The sequence below is a fragment of the Sesamum indicum genome, linkage group LG8, assembly GCF_000512975.1.
Source record: "Sesamum indicum cultivar Zhongzhi No. 13 linkage group LG8, S_indicum_v1.0, whole genome shotgun sequence".
Classification (NCBI taxonomy): Eukaryota; Viridiplantae; Streptophyta; class Magnoliopsida; order Lamiales; family Pedaliaceae; genus Sesamum; species Sesamum indicum.
The window spans coordinates 10,113,695-10,137,930 of NC_026152.1; the positions used below are offsets into that span (position 1 = coordinate 10,113,695).

The 24,236-nt window shown below is 34.5% G+C and overlaps 5 protein-coding genes across 6 annotated transcripts in view; 2 read left to right on the forward strand and 3 right to left on the reverse strand.

Annotated features, from left to right (window-relative positions):
• Nucleotides 1-1,679, forward strand: part of LOC105168159 (pentatricopeptide repeat-containing protein At1g59720, chloroplastic/mitochondrial) — a gene marked incomplete in the record, with an annotated part of 2,325 nt that extends 646 nt beyond the window's left edge. Inside the window, 1 exon segment of the mRNA XM_011088114.2 lies at nucleotides 1-1,679. Within this exon segment, the coding sequence (XP_011086416.1) occupies nucleotides 1-1,458 (1,458 nt within the window).
• LOC105168160 lies at nucleotides 1,578-3,560 on the reverse strand. Its single transcript, XM_011088115.2, has 3 exons — nucleotides 2,817-3,560; nucleotides 2,090-2,381; nucleotides 1,578-1,923 (listed from the first exon to the last, which is right to left on the reverse strand). Exons 1-3 carry the CDS (start codon nucleotides 3,393-3,395, stop codon nucleotides 1,886-1,888), a joined length of 909 nt encoding a protein of 302 aa, XP_011086417.1. The 5' UTR covers nucleotides 3,396-3,560; the 3' UTR covers nucleotides 1,578-1,885.
• LOC105168161 (LEAF RUST 10 DISEASE-RESISTANCE LOCUS RECEPTOR-LIKE PROTEIN KINASE-like 1.5) lies at nucleotides 13,012-15,308 on the forward strand. Its single transcript, XM_011088116.2, is given in 3 exon segments — nucleotides 13,012-13,452; nucleotides 13,454-13,655; nucleotides 13,658-15,308. Coding segments are annotated over 3 exon segments (1,947 nt in total). The 5' UTR covers nucleotides 13,012-13,138; the 3' UTR covers nucleotides 15,089-15,308.
• Nucleotides 16,023-20,366, reverse strand: LOC105168163 (tetratricopeptide repeat protein 38). Of its 2 annotated transcripts, none has more exons than XM_011088117.2 (14): nucleotides 20,206-20,366; nucleotides 19,764-19,916; nucleotides 19,531-19,629; nucleotides 18,959-19,060; nucleotides 18,627-18,770; nucleotides 18,163-18,257; nucleotides 17,947-18,076; nucleotides 17,755-17,859; nucleotides 17,220-17,326; nucleotides 17,081-17,132; nucleotides 16,793-16,882; nucleotides 16,625-16,709; nucleotides 16,485-16,549; nucleotides 16,023-16,362 (listed from the first exon to the last, which is right to left on the reverse strand). In XM_011088117.2, the coding sequence occupies exons 1-14, from the start codon at nucleotides 20,296-20,298 to the stop codon at nucleotides 16,276-16,278; spliced, it is 1,407 nt and encodes a 468-aa protein (XP_011086419.1). In that variant the 5' UTR covers nucleotides 20,299-20,366; the 3' UTR covers nucleotides 16,023-16,275. The 2 variants fall into 2 exon arrangements, with proteins under 2 accessions (XP_011086419.1, XP_020551526.1); XM_020695867.1 differs by having other exon boundaries at nucleotides 20,183-20,224.
• Nucleotides 23,930-24,236, reverse strand: part of LOC110012425 (glutathione S-transferase U17-like) — an 854-nt gene continuing 547 nt past the window's right edge. The window contains exon 3 of the mRNA XM_020696031.1: nucleotides 23,930-24,197. Within this exon, the coding sequence (XP_020551690.1) occupies nucleotides 23,930-24,197 (268 nt within the window). The remainder of the gene's footprint in view (nucleotides 24,198-24,236) is intronic.

Sequence of the window (24,236 nt, forward strand, 5' to 3'; positions counted from 1 at the left end):
AGTTTGCTTCCTGATAAGCATACGTTCCCGTTTGTGCTAAAAGCTTGTGCTTATTTATTTGCTTTGAGCGAAGGGAAACAAACTCATGCACAGGTTTTGAAGCATGGGTTGGGCTCGGATGTTTACGCGAACAACAGCTTGATTCATTTCTATGCCTCGTGCGGGGACTCGGAGAATGCGAAGAAAGTGTTTGGTAAAATGCCGGAAAGAAGCTTGGTCTCATGGAACGTGATTATTGATGCGCTTGTGCAGATGGGGGAGTTTGATGAAGCGTTGAGAATTTTTGTGGAGATGAAGTCATCATTTGATCCGGATGGGTACACAGTGCAAAGCGTGATAGATGCCTGTGCTGGTTTGGGGGCATTGTCTATGGGTATGTGGGCACATGCATATGTTTTGAGAAAGTGTGAAATCGATGCTAATTTTGATGTTCTTGTGAAGAATTCTCTGATAGAGATGTATTGCAAATGTGGGTCGTTGAGGATGGCTCGGCAAGTTTTTCAGGAAATGAGTAGACGGGATGTGAATTCTTGGAATACTATGATTTTAGGATTTGCCGTGCATGGGGAGGCGGAAAGAGTATTTGAACATTTTGGTCGAATGGTCAATGAAGAAAAACTACTACCAAACTCTATTACATTTGTTGGTGTCTTGAGCGCTTGCAATCATAGAGGTTTGGTTGACGAGGGTCGTAGATACTTTGATATAATGGTAAATGAGTACAAGGTGGAGCCAGTTTTGCAGCACTTCGGCTGCCTGATTGACCTTCTTGCCCGCAACGGGCAAATCTTTGAAGCGCTTGATATTGTATCAAGCATGCCAATGAAACCTGATGCCGTGATTTGGAGAAGCCTTCTTGATGCTAGTTACAAGCAAAGTGAAGGCTTGGACCTGAGTGAAGAAATGGCAAGGCAGATAATGGCAGCCGAGGGGAGTGAAAGCAGTGGAGTTTACGTTCTTCTTTCAAGAGTATACGCCTCATCTAATCGATGGAATGAAGTTGGGTTGGTTAGGAAAATGATGACTGATAAGGGTGTAAGTAAAGAGCCTGGTTGCAGTTCAATTGAAATCAACGGCATCGTTCATGAATTTTTTGCGGGGGATACAACTCATCCACAGACCAAAGAAATCTACCAGTTTCTGGATGTGATTGAAGAAAGACTGAAGTTGGCAGGGTATGTTCCTGACTTTTCACAAGCACCTTTGATAGATGAAGCCGATGATGGGAAGGAACGTTCTCTCAGACTTCACAGTGAGAGACTGGCAATTGCCTTTGGCCTGTTGAACTCCAAGCCAGACGTGCCAATTCGTGTATTCAAAAACCTGCGTGTCTGCAAGGATTGTCATAATATTACCAAATTAATCTCCCAAGTCTTCAATGTTGAGATTATTATGAGAGATCGCCTTCGATTCCATTGCTTTAAAAATGGTTCATGTTCTTGTATGGATTTCTGGTAAATGTATCAATTGTTATATGAAATTGCCACGAGCTAGCCATCAATGTTCATCTCCAGGTAGAAAACAGTTCCAATCTTTCTCTGGCCATTCATTCAGTAATGATAATGCTAAACATCTCGGAAATCAATCAAAATTTCATTTGTTTACGGGTCATAATACAAAGATTTGCTACAAAATCAGCATAAGCGCTACATTCCAGAGGGAGAAAATGAGCAAAAGAATAAAGAATAGAACACTATAAGAAGCTATCAAAATAGAACAGTCTGCATTTTCAATTACTTGATTGTATATACAAATGTTTTATGCATCTAAGGAAGCACACACTCACTGATCATCACGCAAGCATAGGAATAAGGCTGAAGCAGAGTTGTAAACATGCATAGTTCGCAGTTTATTGACCAAAATTGTTGAGATTTCTCGTTCCCTCCTACACCAGCATTCTTGTTCCCTCCAAATCTTGACCCACTGAGACAACAGAATACGATATCTGGTGAGTGTCTGTATGTAAGTTAATCAAGAATTTGGACATGCCTTTGAATGTTAACTGAGGTATGTCCAAATAATAATGCACATTATAAGCGAAAAGTCCACAAATGTCATAATCAACTTGTATAATGATGAAGTAAATCACCTTGTGATGACGGTGGAACGACAACAACATGCATAGTCGCATTATTGGGAGGAAGGTGCAATCGGAGAGGATAGAGCTTCCCATTCAACGGACTCCGTGCACACACAGTAATACCATCAACTCCCAACTCCTCCTCCAGCCTCCTCGTCAATTCGTCCACTCCACTGCCCTTAAACGTGATGCAAAGTTCTTCAAAACCATCGTCTATTTGCCCGTATTCATCAGCTATATGAAAATATATCAACCTTCCATCGCCGCCCTTTGGTGGCGAGCTAACAAAAGAATCATTTGACTGCACAAAATACCCCAAATTAATATCATGAGCAACCATAAATACACCAAGAAATAATAATACTTACGGCATAAGTTTGCAAACGAATAATCCAATAACTAAAACTCATTTTTCTTGAAATTTTTACAATTTGAATGGCCTTTTCAGACAATATAATCATCCCATAAGCTTGTCTAAGTTCTTCTTTTATATATAGAAAATTGATATTAATTACCAACTCTTATGTTCTTGATAAGGAAGAATACAAAATTTTATACTCTGAATATTCGATCAATTCTCATCTAAATTCGAATGCTACCCTTTGAATATTCTATCACCTCTGATCCAAATTCGAATTCGAATTCAATCCTAATTCGGAATTACTAAACAGAATCCACCCGCATTAGAACACAGAAAGTTAGAAATAATACACAAAAACAAGATTAATTAAATTACCTCTTGTCGGGAAAAGCCAGCAGACAACGAGGAATGACTTCTAGCCGGAGAGCTGGACTCCGAAGCAAAAGACTCCTCCTTCTCCACCACCAATGGCGGCGCCGGTTTCGCCGCCGGCGACTGAGCTTCCAGAATCTCCACCACATGCACCTCCCACAGAATCCACTCCTGCGTCGCCGTCCGATGCGGGATATCGTGTGTCACCGAGTTCCTCCACGGCGGCAACCCCCCGTTCGCCCTCAAGAACTGCCCATACCTGGTCTTCAGCTTAACGGCGCCGTTGTCCCGCACCGGCTCCCACTCGACGGAGCTGTCCAGCCTCTTGGGCAGCGTCTGCACCACTTTCCGGCCCGTCATCCCGAGGAGAAACGGCTGGTTCGACGCCGTCAAGTACTTCCCATAACAGCTCATGAGGCGAATAACATTCTCGGAGTGGTCGACGAATTCGACGGTCCATTTGGCTGCCCTGGAGGACCCGTTGCGGTCTTGGGTGACGGACTCCTCGTCTTCCTCCGCTGTCAAGTACTTGTCGTGGGAGCTCTTCAGGCGAACGGCTTTAGCTCTCTGGAACAACTCCATAGCTGTTGTTCTCGAGATCAAAACCAAAGCTCAGCTGTAAATTCAATAAGAAAGGGATTGATCAACTCAATTCAGTTCAAGATTTTTGATGGGTTTTGGTGTAATGGCTGCTGACGGATGTAGGATTCGATTGGTATAATTCTGGGGAAACGTATTAATAAAGGGGAGATGAGATCAAAGGAAGTTTCTTGGGACCGTGGAGAAGTAGAATCAGCGCCAGCTATGTTTGGTTAAGAGATAGGAAGAGTCTGACAGCGTTCGTGGGTTGTCCGGACGCGGTCAAGGAATGCTCATTTGTTTGACGTCCCACGTGGCTAAAACGAGTTGGGCGAAACTAGCACCATTTCATGTAACATATTCATAATGTTTGATTTTATTTTTAATTTATTTTGGGGTGTTATGTGAATATAGAGAAAGAATAATAAAAATAAATTAGTATAAGCTAGAGATAGTGTGTATGTTTGAATTTGTTTTTGAAAATAATATAAAATAAGTATGGTATGTCTAATGTTGGGTAGTGGGAGACAAAAAGTACTGTTTATTGTCAAATCATGTCTTTTATATATATATATATTTATATGTATATATATGAAAATGTATATTTATATGTATATGTATATGTATGAATATGAAAATGTATATGTATATGTATATTTTTTAGACAAAAAATAATCAAAATACTATTTAAAATAATGCAAAATATACCTAAAACTGGCAAAATAAAACAAGCCAAACATAGTGTATATTTTGGCCCATTTAAAAAATGGGCCAAAATCAAAATCAAACATAGTGATTATTTCTCATATTTATTTAAATTATTTGCAAATTTAAAATTTTAATTTGATTATTAGTTTAATGAAACTAAATGAATTTTAATTAGATCATGCCCAAATTGAGCTCGAATAATTTAATTTATTTTATTATTTATAGACTAATCAAATCGAGAGCTCCTCCAATCAAACTCCACAGGTTACCGAACAAAATCTTTTGGATTTGTTAATTTAATAAATCGAGTTTCAACGAGTTTTTACAAATCAATTACTCTAATGTTTATAATTGTAATTTTTAAATTAATAAAATAAGATAAATGAAAAAACAAAAATACAGTACCATTGTTTCAAAATTTGTACTTTTATAACAAATAATTAAAAATAAAAATCTCATGTAAATCCATGTTGATTATTCTTTAAAAGCTCGACTCACCGTTAATTCAACAAAATTCCATTTTAAAATGAATTTGACTAACGAATCTACCACGTATACTTTACAATTTGGTATTTAGATAATTGATGCAAGAAAATTAAAATAACATATCTATTACATAATTATGGAGAAAATTAGATAATTAATTAACCTCCAATTATTTTTCGTTCCACAAGTGTATATGTGCTTTAATAATAATTTATTTTTTCTTTATTTCATTTGAAAACATATTAATTGATTTAAATAATCAATATATTGACTCAAAAATATAATGGATGGCATACTATAAAAATATATATATATTGAAGCAAATTCACATACTTCACGCCGATGTGGGATGTTAGTAGTGAATTCCACCATGCTTTGCACTATCCATGACTTTGAATGGGAAGCATCTTTTATTGCTACCTTTTTCTAAAAAAAAAACCAAATAAATAGTGAAGATAAATATAGCTGTGGGTATAATTGAATTTTCATTAATTATTATTATATGCGTGTAATTAATTATCAATGATGACGATTTAAACATAATTTTTGTTACATTGTAAATAAGAATTGTTGTTGTTAAATGTCTATTAAAACTTAAATATAATATAACCAACAACTCGTATATGATTCTAAAAAGAAATTGATAACTATATATATGCTTAACAAAAGTTAAATACTTTTAGAAATAAATGAATAGATATATTTTATCATATTTTTTTAAAGAAAATATGTTAAAAAATCGGTATTTAATTATTTATTTTTATCACCAAATTAATAAAAATTTTTCATGAAATTTTTTTGTGTATTTATTGTACTCATTTATTAGTTAACTTTGAGTCTGTAATAAAAATAAAAGTCGAACTATTTAACTCATAAATTATAATTATTATAAATAAAAGATATTTTTTCAATTACACTTAAAATGCAAAATTACTAAAAAAGAAAAGAAACTTTTTGAACTATATATATATATATTTATATAGTATAAGGACAATATTGTCTAAAAATTTAATTATGCGGGGTAAGTGGTAACATTTGTTAGTTTAGAAGGTAATTATTAAATGACGAATAGTTTAAAGGGGCAAAATGTATTTTACCCTATTTTTTACTCTCATCCCTAAGCTAAGGAATCCAGTCCAAGGTATATGCACCAACCCAATGGTACCAAATTGACGGGCTCACGAGCAGGTAACGAAGGCCCACAAAATCTTTCTCTAATTTATACTAAATTAGTAGATCCAGGAGCAAACTCATTATTAGCCCACCACATTCTTAAATAGCTAGGTGGACATGTTATACAACTTACAATATATTTAGACACATCACTCTAAAATATCTCAGTAGGCTCCTAGCAATCTGTGGCAACCTTGCTTATAACTAGCAAGAAACCAAATTTCAAAAAATTCGGATAGACTGAACAAGACTTAGTCAAAAGGCCATAACTATTTCAAAATAGGTCTAAATTTTGAGATTCTTTTTTTGTTATACAGTTAACTCATGTAGTTATCTATTGGCACTGGATTCACCCAACATCTCTCAGAATTCTGCTCTATGGAGACCTATAAATGAGGTTATATGCAGTCATTTGGTAACATCTACTCTAACACTCAAACTCTTACTTGTACACTTAACTCTCTTTGGATTTGCAGTTATATAAGCTTAGATTTTGCACTCCAGATGGAATACATCATCTTATCACCATATTTTATTATTATTTTTACTTTGACTCAAGTTCTCTATTTTTTTTTTCAGTAAATCGTTTTTGGCTTAAGCGTTAGAGTACTAACATTTGTTTTATAAAGTTAGTCCCCTGATAACCTTAGAATTTCTCTAAAAATCTTTTGATTCTTGTAGTGCGGCTAAAATTCGATACGCATCACTCTGATAATTTTAATATTAACTGAACATTGGGTTTAAATTTTTATTTTATTTTTGTAACTTTTAATACTCCAAGAAATTGAATAAATTCATTTGGTTAAAAGATTGGGATAAAAAGAGTTAAATATGCCAAATTCATAACATTTTTTTTAAACTTATTTCGGATAGAGGCAGGATAGGATATTAGACAAAGCATATACTTCTATTATTCTAAGGGATTATTCATGAGTTAGATAAATATGTTCGTATTCATTTTTATCTACCAAAGACAAAATTCATGATATATATCAAGAGGGTTGTTGGGATTTTAGAGGGGACCAACACTTAGCCAAGCCTATTTAATTTATTTTAATTTTAAATAAAAAATAAAAAAAATTGAGCCCAACTCTATCTCAAGTCATTTCGGTTCAGCCCCTGTTCGGTCTAGAATCTTAATATGTATGAATTTACTGTAATTTATGTGAAATCTTATAATTGTAAAAATTTATAAATAGTTATCCTCCATGCTCAAAGTACAACTTTTGATGTCCTAGTTATTGTGATTTTAAATGTATCTCTTTTACTATCTATCTAAATTAGCCACCGACGGACTATAAAAAATACCTTCTCAATATGATTTTAACGATTTTTCCTTCTATAGAAGGACTTTAGGCATATTCAGCGCACAACCCATATTCAATAGAAGCCAAGTTAAAAATAATAACAACATATATATTTATGGTTTCTTATGTCATATATCATTAGAATTAACAATTGGGAGTCTACTAATATTGCATTATTTGGTGAAATAAAATAATAGTTTTAGGAAAAGATAACTCATATTTTGAAATTGAAGCCATTTTTATTTTTCAAGACTATGAAATATGAATAGAAAAAGATGTATAATTAATGTAGTGAGGTACAAGTAGATAAACATAGGAGGTGTCATCAATTTCTTTATAGCACGCCAAATTGGACCTTCAAATCCTTGTAGGGCAGTCAAGTGGTCCTTCCGACATTAAAATTCAATATAAATCTAAATTTGTCTGGTCAAAGTGACAGCACCTACTAAAAGAAAAGATAACAAAGAGTTCCCCACACACTTGTTTTCCCTCTTCTTGGGTTAAATACAATTCGCCGTTTGGATTATGTTTTATGTAATATTTACCTTTTTAAATTAATAAATATTGTAGTTATTTTTTAATTTGATAAATTATTTTTTATTTTTTTGAATAATTATATTATTTTCAATATATTTTAGTATTTTGTATATTAAATTATTACTGATGTGGGGGATATTTCCGATATCTCTTACGAGACATTCATAACATTACAAAGAGACTTATGAAGGTCACGACCAACGACAACTCATGAAGGTATTCAATGTTAAAGGAAAGACTTTGGAGAACCTAGAGTATGAAAGTATTTGAAGGTCATTAGAGACCTCTGATTACAAAGGACAGAATGTCAGAAAACCATTGCCAGTGCCGCGCGCACTTTTCTGTATGCACAGAAGTGGTCCTTGGACCACTTCCCGTCTTTATCAACTAGTAGATACCTTGGATATTTCCAAGATACAACAATTACCAAACTATTTTCTTACTTAAAAATTTTAACCAGTGAAGAATTTAAATTAAAAGTACAAGTTTATATAGATATATACACTAGAAGAATTATAATATTTAACTATGGTTAATCGTTATGGTTAATAACAGATAGCCGTAGTAAATAATTATTGACCATAGCCACGCAACAGTTGTTGGTTGTGACTTATGTGAGGCTGGCTAAAATATTTGTCATGACTAAAAGCTATGGTCAAAACACTCTTAGCTATGGCAAATAATTTTTTTCATGATAAAAAAGTTAAATTTTTACATCGATTTTATTTAACCTTAGTTAATAGTATTCATTTATCATAGTTTTTAGTCATAGCCACAAATATTATAGCTAATAATAATTGTTTTCTAATAAAAATAAATATAATATCCCAACAACTCATACATACCTTTGAAAAGAAATTGACAATATACATTTATATTTACTTAATCAAAATTTTGACACTTTTGCGAAAGAAAATTAGAAAATATAGTTTGTCATATATTTTTTAAGAAGAGTATATTTAAAAAATAGATATGTAATTATTAATATGAGTGCATTTCGTCATAATTTCAAGTGGTATTTTGCTATTTTTTACAGTCAAAATGTTCCTAATCAAATGTCTTATTGCAACATTAGCTCATAATGGATTGATGAAATGAAAAAGTGAGAAAGAAGCCAAAAACCAACACTTGTCGGATTATAAAGAAGAGTTAGGTGTGCCCACACCTAACCCTGCGGGAATGCTGTTTAAAAAAGGAAGTTTAAGAAACTTAATTTGGAAAGATTTGAGGCGCATTTGGACTATTTGGCTGATTGGAAACTACCTTAGCTGGAAGAATTTTATTTAAGATATTAATTTTACTTTCTTAAGTCTTTTAGTTTTATTAGGAATTTACCTTTTTAAGTTGTAATAGGATTAGATAACTAGTTAGTATATATATGTAATGTAATTCACCATATAGACATCTTTTGATCTCTCATTCTTAGGGTATATTCTCTGCGTTTTTTTATAATATTTTCTCTTCTTTTATTTGTTTTCTCTTTAGCATGTTATGTTAGATATTCTAATTTCGGTTAAAGATCCAGTGAATACTTAATTTCAATGAGTTGTGAGATCTAATTTGTACTTTTTACTTTTATTTATACTGATATTTGTGTTATTCTCCGAGTTTTTATTACAAATAATCTGATTTATAAATAATAGAAGCCATTATTCATTGTCAAGAATATTGCCTAGTCAATTGAACTCGTAAATTCGTAATTATTTGTTTATTCAATAGCCAGTGGTAACTCAACATAATTGATTTTGTAGAAGTTTTCGATTATGGAAATGCACAATCTAACTCAAAAATTTTTTGTAGGAATTTATTGGTTAAAATTGAGCCTTTCTAGTTCTTAATGCTGCCGGTAAGTCAATTTTGAGGACATTCATAAGGTTGTTTACTGATTAGGGATTTAGCCAACGAGTGTTCCTTGACTATCGACAAAGTAAGGAAATATGAGGTTGTTAGGTCATACCAATGACCATAACCAATTAATTCAATCATTAATGATTGTCATCTTTGCATTTATGATCAATCGTGAAATTGAGCATGGTCCTGTATTTAAATGAAATATTCTTCTCATATTTACTCTTGTTTTCAATATTCTTTTCTTCTAGTTAACTTTAGGTTTAGATTTTAAACATACACCTCTTTTTATCGACTCTTGAACGAATTAATTCAAATCAATCTATGTTGATTTGACCCTACTCACTATTTTAATAAAATTATAGTAGGAAAATATTTTTGATGGATTCGACACTCCTCAATTACTCATTTTTATCTATTAAATCAAATAGTTAATAATTTAATTTATTATGATATTAATAATCTTTTTTACCTAAAAGTATCTGTATATTTATTGTCCTCATTCATTAATTAATTTTGAGTATGTAAAATAGTTCAAATTGTAAAATAAATACCCAAAAAACTTTAAGTTAACTAATGAATGGTAGTACAATAGATACATAAAAAACTTTCATGTAATTTTTTTTTGGTTGAAATATTATATTTATTGTGCATCTATTCTATATATTAACTTATTGCTCCATTTGATTTCAATTCTTCACTTATTAAACAGAATTAGTTAGAAAATAATTTAGTGATAATTTAATATGTAAAATACCATATTGAAAATAATATAAATATTCAGGATATGAGAGACAGTTTTTGTCCAATTAAAGGCACAAATGTTATATAAAATAGTGTTTAGAGGATAAATATTACATCTAAGATAGTTCAAGAGAACAAAGTCAGGCAGATCCAAAGAGAGAAGTAAGTAAAAGTTGTAAGAATGCTAGAGTAGCAAAAATTGTACTTGCAGCTAAAAGGGCGGCTATTTATAAAATTATCTCAACTATACAATTTCACGTGACCTACAAATACTATAATGATCAGATAGTCACAGTAAATTCATACATATAAGAATTTCGAATGTATCGAGACCTGATCGTAAAATAACATCGAATGTAAAATTTATTTGAAAATCATAAATATGCTGAAAAAGTATCTAAATACGACCTTCATAAAATATACCCTTATATCAAATCTGAAAAATATTTTATTTTCAAATTATAACATTACTAATTAAACTACATCCGATTGCCTTTATTTTCTTGGATTTGGGTAGATGACTATGTAGGAGGGCGGGTCTTGGAGATCTACGTGGGCTACTTTCTCTAGAAGCAGAAAATCAAGCCGGATGGCGCGCTTCTTCACTCGAGGATGTTACGTCTCATGATTCGTACTTATCAAGCTGTGAAACCAATTTATGAGGTTTAGGGTTTGGATGTGTGTTCATATTAGTGTGTCAAAAAGTACTATGCAAGTCAATTATATGTTAACAAAGTGTTGATCAAGTGTTCACCTAACATTACTTCATTTATGTTTCTTTTTCTCTATTTATTTCAAAATTGACTTCTGCATTTCATATTTTGAGGTTTTAGTGTTTATGTCTTTGATGTACAATTTATTATCTTATATGATTTTATATGAATTTCATGATATCATTCTTTAAAAGACGTTTTGGGATGCTATCAAGTATTAGCAATCCCCTAAATGAAGGATTTTGAGATGAACACATGGTCTCATCCCATGAATGACATCAAATGATAGATGTGCGATATGATTCGTTGTGTGATGTATCATTTGTTCTAATTTCATATGAACACCATGATCTTATCTTTAAGAAGACGCATCATTGTGAAAGGAAGACTTTGAAGTTTACGAACCTGATACCCTCAAAATTACACTCAGCTAAAGGGAAGTCCAATTTGAGTAAAGCCCACTAAGGAGTTTATAAGTACATGAGACCCAGGAAGAAGGGACCTCGAACTAAGCACCCAGTAGAGACATTTGGAGGATGGGGGTTGTAACCAAGCCTACTAGCCCACGAAGAGGAATTACCCTACACCCATGTGGTTGTACGCACAAATGGTAGGAGACTATTTGTCCACAAAGTAGTAGGACGATCACACAAGCTGTGACAACAGATGAGGATGATCTTGCACATGCCACCAGCTCCTTGAGAATTCAGAATCTATCCCCGCTAGGACACTTATCCATCTAAGGGTTCCTAATCAACATATCTTATTAAGATTCTTACCAATTGCCTTGGAGTTTGAGGGAATTTATCTGCAATAACTACTGACTTGAGTCCTAATAGTCACTCTTCTTCATCCGGTGGGGGCTTATGACTATAAGAGCGAGCCTCTTTTCCTCTGGTTGAGGGTAACATAAATTTTGCAATAGCATTCGCAAGAGCACTATATTCTCACATTCCCTTGTCATTTTTATCATTTATCATAGCTTTATTGTTGAGGGTCAGAATGCCAACATGTTTTTTTGCAAATTTTCTTTCAAGGTTTGCAGAAAATTTGGCCCAAAAGGCTCATGTCCAAATTCATTGAACAAGCCACGTTTCGTTCACATGAAAAGGAAACAAACTTTTTTCATCAATAGTCAATTCAAAACATGTGGCAGCATCAATATTATAGCCTTCCTCTTGCAATTATACTCTATCAATTCACGCAAATAACATATATCTATACTAATATAAAAAAAAAATGGGCTCCATATTCACAAAGCGGTTAATGACACTGCCGCATTAATTTTTTATAAAGTCAAAATGCCATTCAACTAATAGGATAACTACCTTATTCAATTTTTTAAAAAATCTAACTAATAAATTAGTTTTTTTTTTGTTTTTAATGTAAGGTAGTGATTTGTATATTATGCTCTTACTCATAATATATTTTAAATCTATACTAATTAAAAAATGGGCTCCATACTCACAAATGACGGTTAATGACACTACCGCACCAATTTTTTGTAAAGTCAAAAATGCCCTTCAACTAATAAGATAACTTATTCAACTTTTTAAATTATATTTAACTAATAAATTAGTTTTTTTATTTTTATTTTTTTAATAATATAGTGATTTATATATTTTGCTCTTATTTATAATATATTTTAAAGTGTGAAAAATTATTTATTATATGATACGCCAACGACATGTCACAGGCTAGTTTACTAAAATAAAAAGCATATAGAGGAATGGAAAAACTAAAAAAGACAATCATAATGGAGTGGTAGAACTTTCCTAGGAACTCAAGAATTCAATCATAGAGCTACACAAAACCTTGAATCTCCACAAAAAAAGAAATCACAACAATATTATTATTGCATAATAAACGACTCCTATGGTCAATTCATTTAAGACCAACACACACAAACACACACCCCCATGCCAACATAAGTGGGGCAAATATGTGAAAAGCAAGCAACCAATCATACAAACAAGATTCTCCGTTTCAAAGAAAATGAGATTTTGGACAATATTTTTCAAATTTCCACACTCCTCCTTTTTATTTTTCTTTTTTTCTTTTTTTTTTTTTTACCTTGTCTTTTCCCCATTCTCTTCACGTGAGTCCCCCACTTTTCCCTCCCCTCGAGACCCACCCCACCCCATGAACCTAAGTAGGCCACCCAAACTAGATCAAGATTTAGATCTTTCCTCCCCTCATTGATGACTACACTTCCCATTTTGGCTACACCATGCCACCACCACCACCATCATCCCCCGCCGCCGCCTCCGCCGCCTCATTCATTTTTCTCATAGCAGTGGTTCCGTTCTTGACCACCGTAGCGTCGTCCCAGAGCTGCTCAGCAGCGTTACCGGAAAGCAAAATCTTGTGCCCACCATTCACCTCTCCGCCGCCGTTTCCCTTCTCATTCTCCGCCGGCTGCGGCCACCCTTCTTTCCAAGTTCACTGCTTGCCGTCCTCTGGGGCTACCATTTACATCAATAATCTATCCCCCCCCCCCCCTCCCCCCAACCCCTCCCCAGCCCCTCGCCCCACCACCCCACTACCGTAACTGCACTTCAACCTCCATTCTCTCCACCCTCAACAGATCCATTTCGTTTTCCGGGTCTCCTTTCCGGGTCTCCGATTCTTCATGCTCCCGCCTCTCCGTTCTCAGACCTTGCGCACCTCCAAATCTTCCTAACTGCAGCCGCTGTTCTTGGGAATGCAAGCTCATCAAGAATCCCCTCCACCTTATACACGAATGTGGCAGATCCACTCCACTCGCCACCGCGAGGACTTTCAGCCTGAATGCCAAGGGGATGTTCTTGGAGTTCTTGATAGCATACTGAGAATAGGATTTGAAGTGGAGTGGGATGAAGATCAAGACCCTTATTTTTCTAGCTGCAAATCTTGCAGAGCCAGCAATGGATTCTGCGGGTTCAATTCATCCGACCCGAGGAAACCATTCATTTGTTTTCCATCCGAAGCAAGAATTCGACAGCAAATCCCAAATAGGATTGCCATTTTGTCTATAACTTCTTTGTTCATCTGTTTCTTGATTGCTCTCTCCATTGGTGTTGTCGTTTTCCGGTCCAAGAGAAGAGCTCTGCTGGATGCAGAGGAAGACCCCACCATTATCTTCCTCCGGCGCCACCGCTCCGCCAGCCTACTTCCGCCGGTGTTCACCTACGAAGAGCTCGACGCATCCACCAATCGTTTCGACCCCAAACGCAAAATTGGCGATGGAGGATTTGGTTCTGTCTATTTAGGCCAGCTCCAGGACGGTCGACTGGTCGCCGTAAAACATCTCCACAAGCACAATTCAGCAGTAGCTGGTGGAGAAAAAGGGTTCTCAAAGAAATCATTTTGCAATGAGATCTTGATATTGTCATCGATTGACCATCCGAATTTGGTTAAGCTTCATGGTTATTGCAGTGATCCTAGAGGCTTACTCTTGGTGTATGATTATGTGCCCAATGGTACTCTAGCTGATCATCTCCATGGAAAGCAGAGCTTGTATAGAAAAGGGGCCTTAACATGGAACACAAGAGTCGAAATCGCCCTCCAGACGGCAATGGCGATAGAGTACTTGCACTTCTCAGTAGTGCCGCCTGTAGTTCACAGAGACATCACTTCATCAAACATTTTTGTCGAGAAAGACATGAGAGTTAAAGTTGGTGATTTCGGGCTATCAAGACTCCTAGTATGCTCCGAAACGACAATGGCATCGAGCAACCCATCTGAGGGTGTGTGGACGGGGCCTCAAGGCACTCCAGGATACTTGGATCCTGATTACTACAGGTCATTCAGGCTTAACGAGAAGAGTGACATTTACAGCTTCGGAGTCGTGTTATTGGAGCTGATCACGGGAATGAGAGCCGTGGATCAAACCAGGGAGAAATGGGAAATGACGTTGGCAGACATGGTGGTGCCAAGAATCCAAATGGGATTGTTGCACCAGGTGGTGGACCCTGTTTTAGTAGTAGATGGGGAGGCAATGGAGGGCGTGAGTGCCGTGGCAGAGCTTGCATTCCGTTGCGTTGCAGCTGATAAAGATGATCGACCGGATGCCCGGGAGGTGGCGGCGGAGCTGAGGATGATAAAGGGCCGCGGCCGGGGCGGCGGAAGTGGGATGTTGAGGGGCTCAAATTCTAGCAACGTGGTGGTTCCTGATGGGGTTGGAGGGCTAATGGTTTGAATGAGAAAGTGGGGTTGGTTTAATTTAATTGGTTGGTCAATAGGGCGCACACATGTGGGGGCTTTTGACTGGGAAAAGCTGTCAGATGTTTTTCTTTGGTTTTGGATGAATCGAATGTTAATACATGAAATTGCTGCTAGGTTTTCTACTACTTTGTTTTCCAATTTCACCGTGACATATTAATCTTTAGGTTCTTTCACAATTGCAAATTTACTTTTAATTTTTTCCTTTTTTGCTACAGAAAAGTGTGTATCTCCAATTCTTGGAGATGCTAGCACAAGTTCTGACTAATCAATAGAATCAAAAAGTGATTCATCATAACCAATTAATCCAAATTAATTACTAACACTACCCCATGGGTGGTTATTTTCAACCAAACCCCATGGGGCAAGACCCATTTTATTTAGGATAAATTAAATTGACAATTCTTGAAGTTACGTTAAATTACATAAAAACTCCTTACCTTTCATAAAATTACATTTACAACTCATAAAATTGTAATTATAGTAACAACCCTTGTTTAGAGTCAAAACTTACACACACTTTCTTAAAAATATTACACGAAACACCCTTGAGGGAATGTAGCTGTAATTCCTCCTTTTATTCATTCAAACCTTTGGCCTTTGGTGTCCAATTCCCTTGACTTAGTTTTTCTTGATCAAAAGAAGTGAGGGACAACACACGAGAAATGATGGGTCTATTCTACTACTTCAAGAAAGCGTCAATTTGAGCTTTAATGATAAAGCAAGTTGACTAGAGAAAACGGGCACCATTTCATGTGGTCACATGCATGATAGGAAGGCCTATGGGTTCGGGCTGATATCCATTAACCCTCCCCAATTAGAATCCACCAGTATGCCCCAAATGCCTTCTTTGTGTGCATCACCTGTAGGTTGCAGCCACCACACCAGAATAGACAACATGCAGACCTTTCTTCCTATAAAGGGATTGCTTTATTGAGCATCTCTTTATCAGAAGAGAATCCCCAAGGTCTAGAGAAGCATATCTACCACCATTGTTCTTTCTATATACATGTTATTTCTCAAAAGTTAAACTCAACGACGATCGTCGTCGATCGGTTGACTCTTGGTTGAATTACACAGTGAACATGGTAAAGACTAGATGGCTTTTATTTTGACCTTGTAAGAGCACAGACAGTACATGGATTTTGGTGTTATACAAGTTACCTAAGTGAAGTATGTAGCTTCCAACGTCCTGGCTTTCTCACCGCAGCTTGCAGCTTCTTCCTTTCCTAAAATTGAATATGCTTTCTCCTACATCATCAGTTTGATAACTAAAGTAAACAAAGTGAACCTGAATTTGAGAAAACCAGTCTACATTCGGACATGATAATCAGTGCAGCTCGGTAAAGAGTTGAAGTGGAGAGATGGTGTACCAGGAGACGCCATAAGAACGGTGCACCGTCCCGTTTTTTCAACTGTTTTTCAATAGCTTGTATAGCTGCAACGCCCACAAGTCATAGTTAGCGAACTGAGCAATCATGAGAAACCATTAGCTTTTAAGTTCGGCTAATACCCATAAGTGTTTCTCCAGTGTCCAGAAGTAAACTTATGTGGACTTCAATGAATACATCAAGTTGTTCGTCAGACGCACCGATTATCTAGCAAAGCAAAGAAGAATTTTACTTTATACTACCTGGAAGAAAATTAGGCTAGGCGAAGCTTGCAGGTTGTTACTTGGTACCTTGTAGTTAATGGCATCAAAGTCGTGTCCAAGAAGCTCCAATGCATCCTTATTGTCACCCTTCCCATACTTATAGACAGCTTCTGCAAGCTAAAATAGCAAGCATATATTATCAAGAGTTTTAAGGAAAATACCAGACGACTGTTTGCCTAACATGATTTTCTTGATTTGTAGTTCCAAATATGAAGTTAACAAACATTTTTGGCACTCGTAAGCTAAAATCCTGCAAATGCTGCTGCGAAATGAGTATAAAAGAAGAGCATGTATCATAAAAAAACAGAAACAAACTGATAGTCCTCTCTGCATTAATTGTTGTTTCTTCTTGGTCATTCTGGAAATCCTACAGCACAGAAAACAGGCGTTGAAATGAACTGGCCGAACTGCTGTGCATCAGAAAACTTGGGAGGGGTCGGAAAGATTTCCCTACCTGGATTTCAAGCCCCCAAGTAGATCTTCTGCTTTATTGAATTCTCCTGTATATGATAAGGCCCATAATATCAAGATATCAAGGTGCCACTCCAGAAACCAAAAGGCCTGAGCTTCAACAACACAATTTAATAGATTTCAATTATGAAGCCAAATACAGGAGCGAAGACAATGCAATAGAACCTTGTAATGTTCATTTATGGAAATTAAGCTACTTGACGAATAAAAAGGTAATGGAGAACCACACAGGAGAAACAGGCCTCCAACTTGTACTACATTTACATGCATCAGTAGAGAATCAAATCAAAGTACCTATTCCATTCTCCTATGTTTTCTGTTTGCTTCTACTGTACAGTCCTTTACTACTTTGTAGCGATATAACTAAATAGTCTATATAGGTTGGGGACATGAGAAACACCATGTAGTAATTCAAGGGGATGGAAACAAATTCAACCTTCATGCTTTTAAAGAAAGTAAGCATTCATTATACATTTTCTGGAAACTCAAGAACAGGAGCATGGGAGGTTGCCACTCACTTCATCTGCCAGACAATTGGCTAAATTCTTTAGACGGTCCCCAAAAACATCATGTCCACCTCGTATATACACACGCAATAACAAACCAATGGCATTTAAGTATACCTGCATGCATAAGATGTAATTAGATAGGGTATAGTTTGCAGCATGTTAAGAGCAGTTAGTTTAGGAGAGAAGCATAGTATGACAGACCTCCACTGGCACAGCATCACTTCTTTCCAGTTCTTTCCAGATGCATTCATCATAAATATCCCGTACTTTTTCCATAGGAGCATGGCCTTCCAAGTAACATAGAGCAACATGCCACCAGTTGTGTGTATACCTAGTAAACAGAGTTCTTCAGACTAAGAGATGAAAAGAATAACTTGGTAGTGTATTGATATCTTTTCATCTGAACCATGTACGTACATGAAAGATGACAAAGGACTCCATGATCGTGCACAATCATTCATGAAATCCACTGCTTCCTTGAAACGACACTCATACTGGTAAACATGGCAAAGCTGCATATGTGATAGAAAACCAGGTGAGTCAGCCAAGGATATAAGTATAGCAATATTGGAGTATTAACCGTCAAATTTCTGAATCCAGTCATATGGCCAACAATAAATATTCGAGGCAAAAATAACATATTCTAGATATACAAAAGCCGACCAACTTCATGTTAAGCCAAAAGAGCAAACACTTAGGGAAAGTCAAAAGGTGCATTCTCAATGACCACCTATTGGTATATCGAGCCAGGAATATTAGAATGCTACTGAAACCATGAGAAGGATAAGCCTAGAGGAAAGCTGAAAAGTGTAACACATAGGCGAATGTAGATCACTTGATTCTTATAAAGAAAAAGATCAACAGAATCAAGTCAAACTCACTGCATGTTGTGACCAAGGGTCCTCCTTGTTGATCTCATATCCCTTTTTTCCAGCTCTCTCAGCATCTTCCATCCGACCGAGCTCTAGTAAAGGAAATGCAAGCATGCCGTATATATAATCCTCATGGTCATTTATTGGCAGGACCTGTTGGTGTGATATTGGTATAATTAATCAGGATAAAACAATGAGAGTTTTGATGTTTTTATTCTACTTCTAATAAAGAGCTAAACTTATTCGCAGTTACGGATGTATTCTGCTAAATACAAGTCAGTTGAAATTTGATATTGCTAATCAATGCACTAAAAGATTTGCTACGCCAAAACAGGAAGTACCTGTTCCACGAGTTTCAAAGATAAATCTGCACGGCCCATGTAAAAGCATAGAACTTGAGCTCTCTTTAGTGATACAAGATCTCTAGGGAAATCTTGTAAAAGCTGTAATCAAGTCAATATCCAGAAACTTAGATTATTCCGATAGTTTCCAAAACCAGAGCACACACACAGACATGTTTGTAAACAGAGCTTTCCAACTCTCACAGCAGTAAATTTCAAGGATAGTCAACATAACTTTATGATTTTTTTGACAAAGCTGGAAAATCAAATCAGCATAGTATCTGATTCCATTTGCTTAAACATGATCTACAAGAGGTAATTCGAGAGGTTGTCAAACTGTTTACATTTGATGATCCACTGAACAGTCAAACATGACTAAATAATATGATTTGCTGAACATAGGGAGAGAAATTTATGAAGACGAAACATATCATAAGTTCAAACAAATAGAACTTTAAAGATAAACACCAAAAGTACAGATACAGTAAACTACCAAATATCCTGAAGATCGAAAAGGACAATATAAACTAAACCAAGAACAAGAATAAAACTAATCAAGATTAAAATATCACCTTTGAATGCAGCTCCACAGCCAGATCGTCATCTCTATCCGGAGAAACCAAATACATCACAGCTTCAAACACTGCCTTCTCATATGTGCTAGCATGTTCCTGCTCAAATTCAAGAACGCATAGCCCACCCAAAAAAATGAAAAAGAAAAAGAAAAAATGAAACACAGGGAACAACCTAAGACAGAAGCCAAAAAAAGAAAAGCATCTACAAAGACAAATAATAGAAATAATACGAGACGGGACTTGGCAGCATTAATGAGCGGAACAGCACGTGAAGAATCAGCAGAGCAGAGAAAATGGGCAGCCAAAATGTTGCCCAGAACACACTCTGGATCACTTTCTGGAGCTTCCAGTATCACCGACCTGTTCCTTCCGTAGCTAAGCACCTAAGAACCCAAGAACATAAGGAAAAAAACAGCAAATTCATTCATTCCGACAACCTTAGATAGCACTGGTTATCACTAAAAATCATTGAAGAAATCAAACAACTAATGGTAAAAAGCATGTCAACCAAAGAAACAACAAAGAGAAAAGGAACCCCTTCGTTCAAGAACCATATATGGTTAAGACCACACTTCTTTTCGGGCAATCAAAGAATCTATAGCGCGCACACACACACGCGCACACGCACAGAAAAAAGAAAAAAACCCACCGAAACTGGGGTAAAAGATTGACCTGGTGATAGTAAGAATTGATGGCAGATATGCAAGCATCTGAAGAAGTCCTGACTTCATAACCCCATCTGTCCAGTTTCCTCCCTCCTTCCATCTCCCAGACAGGATTTTCTTGTGTCGACTTTTTTCTTGCTTTCTTGTGATATATATATATATAAATACCATATTATAATTTGGTAAGCTTTTGGGTTTATGCCGAGAAAATGAGGTCTTCTTTGTCATCGAAGCGTCGCATCTAAACAAAGCTTCTTTTATCGTTTTTACTGTCTCGTAGTGGTGATTGTTAGAATTGTGTTTTTTTATCAAGAAAATGTTAAATTTGAAAACAAAGAAAATATAGTTAAATTACAAAAACTGAAAAAAATTTATAAGATAATATGATCTAATTTAATTATTGAATTCAAGATTCTGATTATAAAATTGTGAGTTGGAATCGAAAATTGTTATTCTCATTAATAGTAATTGTCTTTATATTTTAATAATTATTATTATATAAATTGTTATAATTTTTAGTGGTTGAAATTACGATTTGGTTATTAAGATCTATTTAAAAATAATAATTATAGTATAAAAAGAAAATTGAAATGATAGTGTTTGATGAAAAAAAAAATAATGTATTCCCAATTTATATTTGGATTTTTGTTTTGAGGGTTTTGATTTTTAGAATATAGAGAGAGAAAAATAGAAATAAATAAGTATATGTTTGAGATAAATTGTATATTTGGATTTGTGTTTTGATATAATATAAAATAGCTTAAAATAAGTGATTTATGTTTGATGTTGGGATTTGGGCAAAGGTTACTGTTGATTGTCAAATCATGTCTTTTTTTATATATATTTATTTATTTATATGAGTGTGTATATATATAGTATTTTGTTTGTTAGTGAAATATAGTATATTTATTTATATTAAGTAATTTTATTTGCTGTGAATTTTTTATAATTATAAATTTAATGAATAATTAAATGCATTGTAGTATTCTCTTCAAATGATTTTATTAAACTTTATATTGGACTGAAAAATATAACATATAAAATTCAAATAAATAAATATTTAGAATTAAGTATGTATTATTAGTATATTGTCCTCAATTTTCAAAATTCTCAAATATTTGATTGAAGTAGGAAAAGTTTGTTAGATGTTTCAAAATTTGGCTTAAAAATGTCTTCTTTTTTTTTTTTAATTTAAAAACCGAACTTGCAAAATACATATTCTTTAAGGGATTATTATATTTATATTCCAGACCTATGGTTTATATATACAAAGTCACTCAAAAAATATTATAATTTTGGTTCCAAAGTATAGAATAGTTTGTAATATTAATTCCATACTTTCTGAAATAACTAATATTAGCCTTACACTTTAGGGAAATATTGTAATATTAGTCCCAGCATAAAAAATTTACAATATTTGGGACTACTTTTGCAATATTTTTCTAAAATGTGAGATAAGTTTGTAATATTTTCTGAAAGTACTAGGACAAATTTTGCAATATTTTCCTAAAGTGTGGACTAATATTGGCTATTTCAAAAAGTGCTCGACTAATATTACAAACCAACCTATATTTTGGGATTGATATTGCATTTTTCTCTAAGTCACTCATACCTTTTGACAAATTATACGTACACCAACCAGAAACATCAACTTCATTTACACAGACTACCTTGCTTTTTAAAAAATTATACATACACCCTAAAAATATTGATATTATCACATAAATGATCCTTGTTTTTGGCTTCTTTTAAAATAAGAATTATAATAAAAACCTAAATTAATTATTACTCAAGATGGGAATATTGAGAATTTTTCTACAAATAACCTCTTCTCCTATAGATTTCTTTTGAGTGAAAAAAATAATGTTATGGAAAAGTAATTGGGAAGCTTGGAAAGTGGACTCCCACTCACACAATAATAGCATCAAGGTATCTTGCACCAAGTGTTTGGATCACTACTTTAATTTATTATTTTCTATATTTTATAATTTGGATTACTATTTTAATTTAATATTTTATTTTATATTTTCTATTAGGATATACATATTGATTTGAGTCATATGTATGGTATTTGAGGTGGGTGTATATATTTCTGAGCCCAATATAGATGGTGGATTGACATACAACACAAGTCGTTAGACCAGCTAAAACCCTCCAAAATTTAAGTCAGTTCGTGTAAAGTATATCGTTTTAGATTTATGTACTTTAGTATAAACTCTGTTGAATAATGAATTATTAAAAAAAATGAGTCATTTAACTAATTCTTTATTTTTTTATATTTTTCTATAGATTTGGATATTTGTAAAAAAAAAAAAAAAGTGAGTAATCTGTGCATTTAATAGTATGTAATAATTTTATAAAAGTAATCCTTATAAAATACAAATTTTGGTTGGTAGAATATATTGTATGCGTAGAAAAATATAATTTTTAATAATAATCAAGAGAGATTTAAAAATTCAAAAAACTATTATATTTTAACAATGATAAAAAATTATTTACAAAACCGATTCATTTATTAAATAACATATTATAAAAAAATTATTTAATTTGAAAAGAAAAAGATTATATGACGGATTTTATGCTTGTTGTATATATATGTTGGAGTGTGCAAAGATTTTTGGTAGGTAAAATTTGTATTTTTATAATAGTTTACAAGTGTGTCAGTTACTTAAACAACTGACGTGTGGCTTTTAATTTCAAGTCACAAAAGTCACTCTATTTTGAGTGGCTTGTGTAATCGTGTATGCAAGACTATTCTCTGACCCGCGTCCGTTGGAATCATATGTGAAAGGATGGATTGCGACTGATGTGGTTTTAATTTTAGCGAAAGGATGAAATGGGAATTTTGCTGACAACACGATTGCATACTAGGTGAAATCAATGCCGATTTTGAGGGAGAGTTTTTATACGTATAAGAGGTCAAATCAATGAATAGTCCTCCTTAAAAAATAATATTTTGAGTATTTATAATGGTGTTGGAAATTTTGTAGTGTGGTAAAGTGTGTGTTTATCGTATGCCTTGCATGTAAAAGATTACCTTTTTACCCTTGTAAATAAATAAATAGTACCAACATATACATCAACGATAATTTTGAAAATGCGTTTAAAAAAAGTATTTTTGAAGTGTTTGATATGCTAATCTTGTGTTTGAAACTGTTTAAAAAAACACTTTTTATAGATACGCATTTGAACTGTTATTTTTTTTTTATTTGTTTCATAAATACTACCCACCTTTAATTTTACTATAATTTTTTTTTTTATCTCTTTTGGCAAAAATTACTTATCTGAAAATCGAAGTTTTTACAAACACTTTCTTAATTTTGTGAACTTCTTGGATTTGCGGTAGAGGCGAAGGGCACAGATTCCTGAGGCTGTCCCGTCATGATATATGGCATAGAAACCAAGTCGAATCCGAACAGACCAAATACATACAACTGAAACGGAGCTATCGTGTTCACTAATTCCTCGGCTTTTCACTCACGACTTTTGTCGAACAGTTGCCCCTGATACCAAGTACAGAAATATGTTGCTTCAAATTAATGAAATTTTTTAACAGGTTAAGTGTTGCAATTTGCAAATGTTATTCTCCTCGGATAACACATGAGATTCTTGGAAAGCCTGGTAATTTATTTATTGGACTGTAACGCAAGACAGTTTGATCAAATACAAAACAGCAGGAAAATCAATCGAGATAACAACATAAATCACTGTCTTTTATCGGGCTTATTGGATCACTCAGCAGCTGTTGTAGCAGCAGCAGCTCTTGCAGCTTGAACCTTCCCAAAGAAGTCTAGAATTTTCAGAGGCTCGGGGACGATGTCCTTAGCGACGTCATGCGAAAGAAACCTCTCAGCCCATCCTGCCAATCCCGGAAACCTGCTTTCATCAAGCAGCTTCCCACCACCTATTATCTCTCCTACCTTTACCCACCCCAAGTAGCATCCTAGTGCAATATCAAGGTATCCCACGTCGTCTCCCCCGAAAAACGCTTTCCCTTTGCTACATTTGGCAAAAGCCTCCTCCAACAAGGCGAAACAT